Source organism: Dipodomys spectabilis, unplaced genomic scaffold, assembly GCF_019054845.1.
Source record: "Dipodomys spectabilis isolate Male_0828 unplaced genomic scaffold, ASM1905484v1 ptg000042l, whole genome shotgun sequence".
Classification (NCBI taxonomy): Eukaryota; Metazoa; Chordata; class Mammalia; order Rodentia; family Heteromyidae; genus Dipodomys; species Dipodomys spectabilis.
This window is the reverse complement of record NW_024870719.1, coordinates 14,911,260-14,923,555: the sequence shown is the minus strand read 5'-3', so window position 1 is coordinate 14,923,555 and position 12,296 is coordinate 14,911,260. Positions and strand designations below refer to the sequence as shown.

Genomic DNA, 12,296 nt, shown 5'->3' with positions numbered 1-12,296 from the left:
TCCATACTAAAAATGATCAAAACTGACACAGTGATTCAGGGTAGAACTACATGATCATTAAGAAAAGCATTTTAGCTGGGCACCGGCTGTAATCCTAGCTACTTAGGAGGCTGAGATTTGAGGATAGCAGTTCAAAGCCAGCCCAGGCAGGAACATCTGTGAGATTCTTCTTATCTATTAACTACCAGAAAACTGGAAGTTGCACTGTGGCTCAAGAGGTAGAGTGCTAGCCTTGAGCTGAAGAGCTCAGCAACAGCGCCCAGGCCTAGAGTTCAAGCCCCATGACCGACAAAAAGAAAAAAGAAAAAAAAGAATGCATTTTAACTTACCAGTCATGATTTAGTGACCTTGTTACATTTTTAGATTAATTTTGGTATTGTATATTAGAAGAAACTATTTCATTAAATTGTTTGATGCTGAGCTTCACCTATGTAACCACTTGACATAAACCAGTCTTGACATAAACCACTTGACATAAACCAGGCTTGAACTCTGGGCCTGGGCACGTCCCTGAGCCTCTCTGTGCTCAAGGCTAGCGCTCTACCACTTGAGCCACAATGCCACTTCTGGCCTTTTCTGTTTATGTGGTGCTGAGGAATCAAACCCAGGGTCTCATGCATGCGAGGCAAGCACTCTATCATTGAGCCACATTCCAAGCTCCATATATAAGTTTTATATTAACTATGGTCTTTCTTAACAGAACAATAATTTGATTGTATCTTCTGTTAGCTTGCATAGTTGAATCAGGAAAGTTTTTGGGGGGTTTTTTTTTGGGGGGGGGGGTGTCCGGTCATGGGGCCTGAACTCTGGTCCTGGGCGCTGTCCCTCAGCTCTTCAGCTCAAAGCTAGCACTTTACCACTTGAGCCACAGAGCCACTTCTGGCTTTTTTCTTTTTGCTTATATGGTGCTGAGGAATCGAACCCAGGACCTCATGCATGCAAGGCAAGTGCTTTACCACTGAGCCACCTTCCCAGCCCCTCAGGAAAGAATTTTAGTGGATCTAATGGTTGAATATTATTTCATTATAGTCATGGTTGAATATTATTTCATTATAGTCATGTTAGAATTAACAGTCTAAAATTATTTTCTTTTTAACAAGAAGAAAAAAACATGATAGTAGTAGAAAGATATTTGAAGTGTACAAAGTGTTATTTGTTTTACATCTTAATGTATAATAATAATGAAGCAACGGAATGAAAATAGTATGATAATTGAGATATGAATACTAGTATTGGCTCTTCCAGATTAAGTTTTCTGTGCTATTTTAAATAAAATAATTTATTTACTAAATTATTTTGTGAACTGAAACATTGCCTCTAATTCCTCCTTATTTCAGACTTATCAACAACATGATTTTGATCTCTTCAGATGTTGTTATAAATTTCTGTTCTTTATGCCGTCACTCAGCTTTCTTTCTTGCTTTACATATCATCTATATTTGATGATTTCCAAATTATTCAAATTATTTCTTCTCCTCCTTTTTTTTTTTTTTTCGGTTGGTCGTGGGGCCTGAACTCTGGGCCTGGGCGCTGTCCTTGAGCTTCTTTTGCTCTGCTACTTGAGCCACAGTCCACTTCTGGCATTTTCTGTGAATGTGGTACTGAGGAATCCAACCCAGGGCTTCATGCATACTTAGGCAAATACTCTAGCACCAGTCATATTCCGAGGCCTCAATACCAATAAATTTAAAGTAAAACACTCCAGTCCTACATGTATCTGATGGAATTTAAATACCAAAATAATTTGATATCAACCATCATCCTTTTAAGATACACATGGCAAAGTGCAACTATAACAGTTGGATATTTTGTGTAGGTCTCCAAACTTCTCTATAATTATATTCTAATATAATAGTTGTAGGTCAGAAAAAAACCTTTGATCCTTTTTTTTTTTTTGGTCGGTCGGGGGGCTTGAACTCTGGGCTTGGGTGCTGTCCCTAAGCTCTTCAGCTCAAGGTGAGTGCTCTACCCCTTAAGCCACAGCGCCACTTCCAGTTTTCTAGTGGTTTATTGGAGATCAGAGTCTCACGGACTTTCCTGCCCGGGCTGGCTTTGAACCTTGATCCTCAGATCTCTGCCTCCTGAGTCTGAGTAGCTAGGATTACAGGGGTGAGCCATTGGCTCCTGGTTTTTTGATCCTTTTTTATACTTCATTAGAACAGAGAAAAGTGTGTATATATATATATATATATATATATATATATATATATATATATATATATACATATATATATATATATATAAACTTTTAAGGTAAATTATTAAGACAGTTTGTATCTAAGACACATAAATGTCACGAATTTTGAAAAACAAAAGCTATAAAGCTCTATTTAATGTGCATTTTCTCAGTATCATCTATGTAACTGTATTGTACTTAAATTAGCTCATGTTTCATGGTGAACACTACTTATTGCTAGAGGTGATGAGATTGCTAGCATGAATTAATATTTAGCATCAATTCTATTCCGGTTTTCTAGTGGTTTATTGGAGATAAGAGTCTCACAGGGTTTCCTGCCCAGGCTGGCTTTGAACTGTGATCCTCAGATCTCAGCCTCCTGAGTAGCTAGGATTACAGACATGAGCCACTGGCACCTGGCTGTTTATTTTCTTTTTTAAAAATTGATTTAAAAAACCCTGCAAGTTAAGTAGAAGAAAAAGTTAAAGTAACCAAACCCAGTTTTTAAACTTCTTTTAAATTATATGCTAAAATTTATAATTATTTTAAATTATATAATAGGTCTGCTACTGAAGTTACTTTTTTTTGTTGTTGTTGGTTGTAGGTCCTGAACTTTGGGCCTGGGTGCTGTCCCTCAGCTCTTCAGCTGAAGGCTAGTGCTGTACCACTTGAGCCACAGTGCCACTTCTGGCTTTTTCTCCTTATGTGGTGCTGAGGAATTAAACCCAGGGCCTCATGCATATAAGGCAAGCACTCTACCACTGAGCCACCTTCCCAGCCCCGCAAATTTACTTTTAATCATCAGCCAACTATTCAATTCTTTTTTTTTGGTGGGAGGGGGGTCCGGTCGTGGGGCCTGAACTCTGGGCCTGGGTGCTGTCCCTCAGCTCTTCAGCTCAAGGCTAGCGCTCTACCACTTGAGCCACAGCGCCACTTCCGGCTTTTTCTGCTTATGTGGTGCTGAGGAATCGAACCCAGGGCCTTAGGCATGCAAGGCAAGCACTCTACCACTGAGCCACCTTCCCAGCCCTCAATTCAATTCTTCAATATTGCTTAAAGCAAAAAAATTCAAAACCACTTTGCTTGGAAAAATAATTTGTTACTCGATCTTTACAGGCATTTTCATTTTCTAGCTTTTCTAGAACTTATCAAATAATAGTTAAAACTCGTACCTTTTTTACATTTTTTACAAAGAGACACTTTGTTAATCTAATATATCTAATAAGAATCAGGTTGATAAAAATTGTATTAATTATAGCATACCTTAGTCAATATCATCTTTCATCCTTAAAATACATTTTTCTTGCAACTACAAATCTAGCTTATTGATTAGATTTCTGTTTCCAGATAACAAATGATCATGAAAAAGTAATTTAGCTGGGTGCCAGTGGCTCAGAAGGCTCAGATCTGAGGATTGAGATTCGAAGCCAGCATGGGTAGGAAAGTCTGTGAGACTCTTAACTCCAATAAACTACTCAGAAAAAGCTGGAAGTGGCACTATGGCTCAAGTGGTAGAGTACTAGCCTTGAGCACAAAGAGGCTCAGATAGCGCCTAGGCCCTGAGTTCAAGCCCCAGGACTGGCACACACACACAAAAAGAGTAATTTAACATAATATCCTTTATTGCTTTATAATAATTATTTTCGGTAGAAGTCTAGGCACAGTATAGCTGGATTCTCTGCTTAGGGTCCCCAAAAAGTCAAATCAGTGCTATGCCTAGGACTGTGATTTCATCTGAGTCTTGAGCTATTAAGCTTATGTAACTGTTGCTATAATTCATGTTCTCTCAGTTATAGCATTGAAACCCAAACTATTAAGAGACAATCTGCCATTCGTTGTAACATGAACCTAACTGTATCATGTCAGTTTGCATATGGAAGTTCAACAGGACTGCTTCTTGCTTCTTTTTCTTTTCTATTTTCAGTGTTAGGGATTGAACTCAGTGCCTTGTCGTAGAAACAAGCAATCTGTTACTGAATTTCACCCTCAATTCTGCTGCTAACTTCTATACTTCCTTCAATAAGACTCACTTTATTAGGCTTACCTGACAATTGATTAACTTTTGACTAACTCAAAATCAGCTGATTAGTGGCTTTAGTCGTCTTTGCTATGTTTGGTACTTTACTCATAGCAATCAACTCATTGTACTCATAAGTCCCTCCATATTCAAGGGGAAGAGACTTTATTGGGCATGTATACTAGAGGTTGGGTACCTTAGAATTTTGGTTACCATACTCATTCATTTTATGGACAATATCTACTGCATAGCCTAGTTAATAAGATCATATATATATAATTCCTCCTCCCAGTTCCCAATTTTGTAGAATATTCTCTATCTCCATTGTCCTATTTATTTATTTAGCCAGTCCTGGGACTTGAACTCAGGACCATGGCACTGTACCTGAGCTTCTGTTGCTCAGGGCTAGCACTCTACCACTTGAGCCACAGTACTACTTTGGCTTTTTCTGTTTATGTGGTAGTGAGGAATCAAACCCAGGGCTTCATGCATGCTATGCACGCACTCTACCAATAAGCCACATTCCCAGTCCTGTCCTACTATTTTAATTGTATGTATTAAGATGGACCCCAGGATGTTTTGGTTTGTGTATGCATGTATTTATTTATTGATTAATTTTATTTTAGTTATTTTTTTTTTTAATTGGGCTGGTCCTGGGGCTTGAGCTCAGGGCCTGGGTGCCATCCTTGAATTTCTTTTGTTCAAGGCTAGCACTTTACCACTTGGTCCAAAGCACCACTTCCAACTTTTTCTGAATAGTTTATTGGAGATAAGAGTTCTTAGAGACTTTCCTGCCCCAGCTGACTTTGAACCAGATCTCAGCCTCCAGAAGAGCTAGAATTACAGGTGTGAGCCAACTGTGCCTAGTAACAATATATTTCATTTAACTCAATAAATCTTATCATTTCTACATACAATCAGTATAAAAATTATTAACAGGACTGAGAATATGGCTTCATGAACCCAGGGCTTCATGAATGCTAGGCAAGCACTCTACCACTAAGACACACTTTCAGGCCTGATATATTTCTTTTATCTGTATTGTTTGTTGATATTTTGGCTTCTGTGTTCATGAGAGAGACTTGCTTTTGTGTGTGTGTGTGTTTGCTATGTTTGACTTGGATACCAGAGTCACTCTGATCTTGTAGAATGCGTTGAAAGTGGTCCTGTCACTGGATAATGGCTGGAGGAGTTATCTTTGCTTCCCAGTTACCCTACAAAAATCACAGGTGAAGATCCACACAAGAAAATAATTTCAGAATGTATGTTAAAAAGAAGAGTCTCATGAAGTGAATATTTCATGAGCTGAAAATTTTAGTATTTTTGAATCACAGAATTAAAGTAGGACAAAATAGAAAAAGAGAAACATTTCCTATTCCCCATGCAAAAAACGGTAGTTAAAGACTCCATGAAGCCGGGCACTGGTGGCTCACGCCTGTAATCCCAGCTACTCAGGAGGCTGAGATCTGAAGATCACGGTTCAAAGCCGGCCCGGGCAGGAAAGTTCCTGAGACTCTTATCTCTAATAAACTGCTAGAAAACCGGAAGTGGTGCTGTGGCTCAAGTGGTAGAGCACTCACCTTGAGCTGAAGAGCTCAGGGACAGCGCCCAAGCCCAGATCAAACCCCACGCCCGGAAAAAAAAAAAAATAATAAATAACAACTCCATGAAAGAGCTGGGAATGTGGTAGAGTGCTTGCCTAACATGCATGAAACCCTGGGTTCAATTCCTCAGTACCACATAAACAGAAAAGGCCAGAAGTGGCACTCTGGCTCAAGTGGTAGAGTGTTAGCCTTGAGTAAAAGAAACTCAGGGACTGGGCCCAGGCCCTGAGTTCATCAAGCCTCAGGACTGGCAAAAACAAACAAACAAACAAACAAAAAACCCCAACAAACAAAACCCTTCATGTCAGGTGCTGGTGGCTCACACCTGTAATTATAGCTACTTAGGAGGCTGAGATCTGAGGATTGCTGTAGAAAGGCAGCCTGGGCAGGAAAGTTCATGAGACTCATCTCCAGTTAACCACCAGAAAACTTGCTGTGGCTCAGAACAAAAAAAATTTCAGGTACAGTGTCTAGGCCCTGAGTTCAAGCCCCATGACTGACCAAAAAAAAAATTCCAACTTTCTTTTTTTTTTAATACCAGATCTTTGAAACTTGTCATATGTATTATTGTACAGCCTTTTTCAACTCAGTAGAGTTATATTTCTGATATCTAGTAGCCATATGTATTAGATTAAATAGCTGTTAGTTGTGAGTGTGTGTGTGTGTGTGTGTGTATCTGTTTGCATGCGTGTATATATAGATGTATTTTTTTTTCATATGTCAGTGACAGGACAAATTCTGAGGTGAGTTGTTGAGTGATTTAGTTATTGTATGCACATCATAGAGTGTGTTTACATAAGCCAGATGGTATAGGTCAATCACTTTCTGTGGCCTCTTGAAGCATTTCAAAGAGGTAAATATATGATGGATGTGGCATACCACAGTTTTATAGTGACTTTTTTTTTTTTTTTAAAGAGACAGTATCTTACTCTATTGCGTAGGCTAGCCTGAACTTCTGGGCTCAAGTGATCCTCCTGCCTCAGGACGCCCAGCTTTAGCCCCCCACCCTCTGTAAGTAGAATGAGTATACTCTAAAATAACCGTAACAATAAAAATAGAGTGTAAGGACTGAGTATGGCTCAATGGTAGAGTGTTTGCTTAGCATGCTTGAGGCTCTGGGTTAAATAAGTAAATAAATAAGTAAATAAACCAGTAACATAGTCATGTATTAATTATTATCAGGCATTATGCATTGTTGACAGTTGTATGTGCTGTGCTTTTATAAAACTGGCAGCTGCAATATGTTTATTTACACAAGCATCACCACATGCTAGTGAATAATGTATTATGCTCACTTGACAGCTATAATGTCACTAGGAGATAAGGTTTTCAATTCCATTACTATTTTATGGGAACCACTGTCATGTATTTGATTTGCTGACCAAAATGTTATGTGGCTTATGACTGAGTATAATTGCAGTTTTGAAATTGATTTAATTTACACTCTAGTTGCAGTGTATGAGAGTTTCTGTTATTCCACATAATCACAAATATTGGTATCGTCAAACTTTTGCTCTCTGGTGAGTGCATAATAGTTTTCACTGTGGTTTGATGTGTATTTTTTTTTTGGGGGGGGGGGGGGTCCGGTCATGGGGTCTGAACTCTGGGCCTGGGAGCTGTCCCTCAGCTCTTCAGCTCAAGGCTAGCGCTCTACCACTTGAGCCACAGCGCCACTTCCGGCTTTTTTCTTTTTGCTTATGTGGTGTTGAGGAATCGAACCCAGGGCCTCATGCATGTAAGGCAAGTGCTCTACCACAGCCACCTTCCCAGCCCCTGATGTGTATTTTCTTCATTACTAAAGAGTCAAAACACCCTTGGATGTATATTGGCTATTTGAAGTCCCTCTTCTGTGAAGTGCTAGTTTTGTTTTTTTTGTTTTTGCCTTTTTTTCTATTGGGATCTATTAAATGTAATTTTTTGCTTTATTCATTTTTATTAGCATAGATTAGTTTTATAGAGGATTCCATATGACATTTTCACACACATATAAAATGTATCCCAATCATCTTTATTTTATTTATTTATTTTTTGGGGGGGGAGTCGGGTCGTGGGGCTGAACCCTGGGCCTGGGAGCTGTCCCTCAGCTCTTCAGCTCAAGGCTAGCGCTCTACCACTTGAGCCACAGCTCCACTTCCGGCTTTTTTCTTTTTTCATATGTGGTGCTGAAGAATCAATCGAACGCATGGCCTCAGGCATGCAAGGCATGCGCTCTACCACTGAGCCACCTTCCCAGCCCCATCATCTTTTTTTTAATCATTTTTTTTCTTATTGAATGTTTAGGACTGCTTTTCAGTTTCTAGATGAGTTTTTAAAAATTTTATGTGCTATATTTATCTTCTCCAATTCTGAGACTTACCTTTTTACTTTCTTTCTTCTTCTTTTTCTTTTCTTTTCTTTTTTCTTTCTTTCTTTTTTTTTTTGCTAGTCCTGGGGCTTTAATTCAGGCCCTGGGCACTGTCCCTGAGCTTCTTTTGCTCAACAGCACTCTACCACTTGAGCCACAGTGCCACTTCCAGCTTTTTCTGTTTATGTGGTACTAGGGAATTGAACCCAGGGTTTCATGCATGCTACGCAAGCACTCTACCACTAAAGCCACATTCCCAGTGCCCCTTTTTACTTTCCTTAAAGTTTTTTGGTTTTTTTTAAATGAACTTCAGTTTTAAAGTTCAAAGTAGTTGAAGTTTATTGGTCCTTCCTTCTATTTTTGTTTTTATATCCTATCCTGAGGTCATGAAGATACAACTTGTTTTATATTATCATGACTTTTTAATCTGTTTGTTTATTTATTTATTTATTTAGGTCAGTTGTGGGGACTGAACGCTGGACCTGGGCGCTGTCCCTCAGTTCTTTAGCTCAAGGCTAGCGCTCTGCCACTTGAGCCATAGCACCACTTCCAGCTTTTTCTGCTTAATGTGGTGCTGAGGAATAGAACCCAGGGCCTCATGCATGCAAGGCAAGCATTCTACCAGCTCAGTCCTGTTTATTTAAAAGACCTAAAAATCTTTCAAGGTTTGCTTTTTGTGACAAGTGTGAAGTACCATTGATCCTTTCTTCTCTTTATAATCCAATCTTTTCATACGTGATAGTGTTATAAATCAATGGTCTAAGTGTATGTGGTCTAGCTTTTGGACATTTTGTTCTGTTGATCTATTTCACCATATTATGTCAATAAGACATTCTTAATTACTGCAGTTTTGCAATAGATCCCACTACCTATCAGATCAAATACTTCTCTAAGGGTATGAGATTGGTTATTTTAGCCTTTTGCATTTTCTATATGCATTTTGAAATTATCTTGTCAGTTATAGCAAAACAATGTAACCTGGTTTTGATTGAGATCATGTCAACTTTATGGACCAGTTTGGGGAAAACATATATTAAATCTGAGAATTCACAAGTAAGGAATATCTTTCATTTATTTAGATCTCTAATTTCTCTCAGTCTGATTTTCTTCTTAGGGTACTTGTGTACTTCTTTTGAAAGATTTAGTTCAAGGCATATATTTTTATCCTGTTGTAAAGGCTATTATTTGAAACTTTTAAATTTTGTTGCTGGTACATTAAAATAAAACTTCATTTCATTTTTATTAGATTATTATTATTATTTTATTAGCTTAGTTACTCAGGGAGGAAGGGGGATTTTCATTGTTATTTGTCCACACATGTTTAACATTCCCAACAATTTTTTAAATTTCATTTTCATAGTTGCAAATAATGTATTTTGGCAGTATTTAAGCTGGTTTATTCTCCAGAACATACATTTATTTATTTATTTGTGTGCTGGTCCTGGGGCTTAAACTCAAGGTCTGGGCACTGTCCCTGAGCATCTTTTTGTTGTTGTTGTCATTGTCATTGTTTGTGGGACTGGACACTCTTCCTGAGCCTCTTTGTCCTCAAGACTACTGCTCTACCACTGGAGCCACAGGGCCACTTGCAGTTTTTGAGTGGTTAATTGGAGATAAGAGTCTCAAAGGGACTTTTCTGCCCTGCTGGCTTTGTACTAAGATCCTCAGATCTCAGCCTCATGAGTAACTAGGATTACAGGTATGAGCCACTGGTGTGTATATAGCCCCTGAGCATCTTTTGCTCAAGTCTAGTGCTCACCACTTCAGCCACAGCTCCACTTCTAGCTTTTTTTTTTCCTTAAGTAGTTTACTAGGGATAAGAGTTTCATGGACTTTCCTGTCAGGGCTGGCTTTGAACTGGGATCCTCAGATCTCAACCTCCTAAGTAGCTAGAATTACGGGCATGAGCTACCAGCACCCAGCTTATTTTTTATGAAGTCAAATATTTTTTACAGTAATTTTTAGTTTGTATTATTAGTTTGGAGTCTCTAGAGAAACAGAATGAATAGGCCACACACACCCACTTTTTTGTTTGTGTATAAGTATATGTGTATGCCACTCCTGGGGTTTAAATTCAGAGCCTCATGCTCTCTTTGTCTTTTTCTCTCAAGGCTGACACTCTACCACTTGAGCTTCAGCTCTACTTGTCTCTTTTTGGTTGTTAATTGAAGATAAGAATCTCATAGACTTTCCTGTCTGGGCTGGCTTCAAACTATAATCTTTAGATCTTAGCCTCCTGGGTTGCTAGGATTACAGGCATGAACCACTAGCACCCAGCTACTTTAACATTAAATTAACTTAAAAACAAGAACAACAGCTGGGCGCTGGTGGCTCATATTGGTGATCTGAGGATTGGGTTTCCAAGCCAGCTTGGGTAGAAAAATCCCTGTGAGACTCTTATCTCCAATAAACAACTCAAAAAAGCTGGTAGATGGGCTGGGACTGTGGCTTAGTGGTAGAGTGTTTGCCTAGCATGCATGAAGCCCTAGGTTCGATTCCTCAGTACCACATAAACATTTGAAAAAGCCAGAAGTGGTCCTGTGGCTCAATTGGTAGAGTGCTAGCCTTGAGCAAAAGAAGCTCAGGGACAGTGCCCAGGCCTGAGTTCAAGCCAAAGGACTGGTTAAAAAAAAGCTGATAGAGTGGTAGAGGACAAAGAAGCTCATGGACAGCGCATGGACCTTGAGTTCAAGTCCCAGTACTGGCAAAAACAGCAACAACAACAAAATCCACATCCCAAGAACAACAGCAAAATGCTCAGCATAGCTAAGTTGTAACAATAAAGAGCATATGTTATTGTAAACTCTGAATGCTATTTATTTCTTAGATCACCTTTCTAATTTGAGACATAATAGGGTTTTTGAGAAGTGCTTGTATTCCTGGTGTATGACCTAGTATTCATAGACTTCTAGTGGTCTTTTTACTTGGCTACAGGATATCCGTGATTCCTCTGAAATTGTATAGAATTTTTTTGTGGGTCATGGGGTGTGAACTCAGGGCCAGGGCTCTGTCTCTAAGCTTTTTATTCAAGGCTAGCAATGTATCACTTTGAGCCACAGCTCTATTTCTAGTTTTCTGGTGGTTAATTGGAGATAAGAGTCTCAAAGCCCTTCATGCCCTGGCTGACTTTTAACTGGGATCCTCAGATCTCAGCCTCCTGAGTTGCTACAATTACAGGTGTGAGCCACCAGCACCTGGCAGAATACTTTATGTATATATACTATTTAGTGGTAGGGAGAAGAGAGTACAGTGGCTTCCTAACAGTTTTGGCAAAAAAGTTTAAAGAACCATTGCTCTGTGGGTTAAAAAAATTTACATGAACCACCAAATAGGTTTGCTTTTGTTGTTTTATGTTTTAGTTCATGTTTGAGTAACCATTTCAGTGATCTTTATTCATTTCATACTATTTTACCAGAATTTCAACTGAAAACTTTTCTTTAAAAGGTTCAGGAACAAGTACATCCCAATCTCTCAGCTAATGAAGAATCTCTGTACTATATTGAAGAGCTGATTTTTCAGCTGCTTAATAAATTATGCATGGCCCAACCAAGGACTGTCCAAGATGTGGAGGTAAGATTATTTTGTTGTTTAAAAAGCCATTGAATTAACTTGAATCTAAATATATATTACTGTAAATTATTGTGAAACTAGACCCATTAAAATAATATCACGTAGTTTTAATATAGATTATGTAATTGTGATCTGTATCAGCACCAACCTCTGTGTGTGTGTGTGTGTGTGTGTGTGTGTATGTTTATATGTATGTATGTAAAGCTCTTTTTGTTGTTGTTGGGGGTAGACTTTGAATTCAGGGCCTAGGCATTGTCCCTGAGCTATTTCACTCAAGGCTAGCACTCTTATCACTGTAAGCCATAGTACCACGTTTGGTTTTCTGGTGGTTAACTGGAGATACAAGTCGCACAGACTTTCCTGCCTAGGCTGGGTCTGAACCTTGATCCTCAGATCTCAGCCTCCTGAGTAGCTAGGATTACAATGAGCTACTGGCACCTGGCTAAAGCTCATTTTTAACAAAGATATCAAGTTCAGTTCGTTGAGGAAAGCAAAATTTTTCATCAAAAACCAACTACTAGCAAAACTGAATAGATTTATGGAAGAAGAAACTTTGGAACCTGTCTCACAAACTTGGGGGGGATC

General features: G+C 38.9%; 1 protein-coding gene across 1 annotated transcript in view; it reads left to right on the top strand.

The window, feature by feature from the left end:
* Nucleotides 1-12,296, top strand: part of Sos2 (SOS Ras/Rho guanine nucleotide exchange factor 2) — a 75,772-nt gene that overhangs the window by 5,264 nt on the left and 58,212 nt on the right. Inside the window, exon 2 of the mRNA XM_042677827.1 lies at nt 11,586-11,711. Coding sequence (XP_042533761.1) covers nt 11,586-11,711 — 126 coding nt within the window. The remainder of the gene's footprint in view (nt 1-11,585; nt 11,712-12,296) is intronic.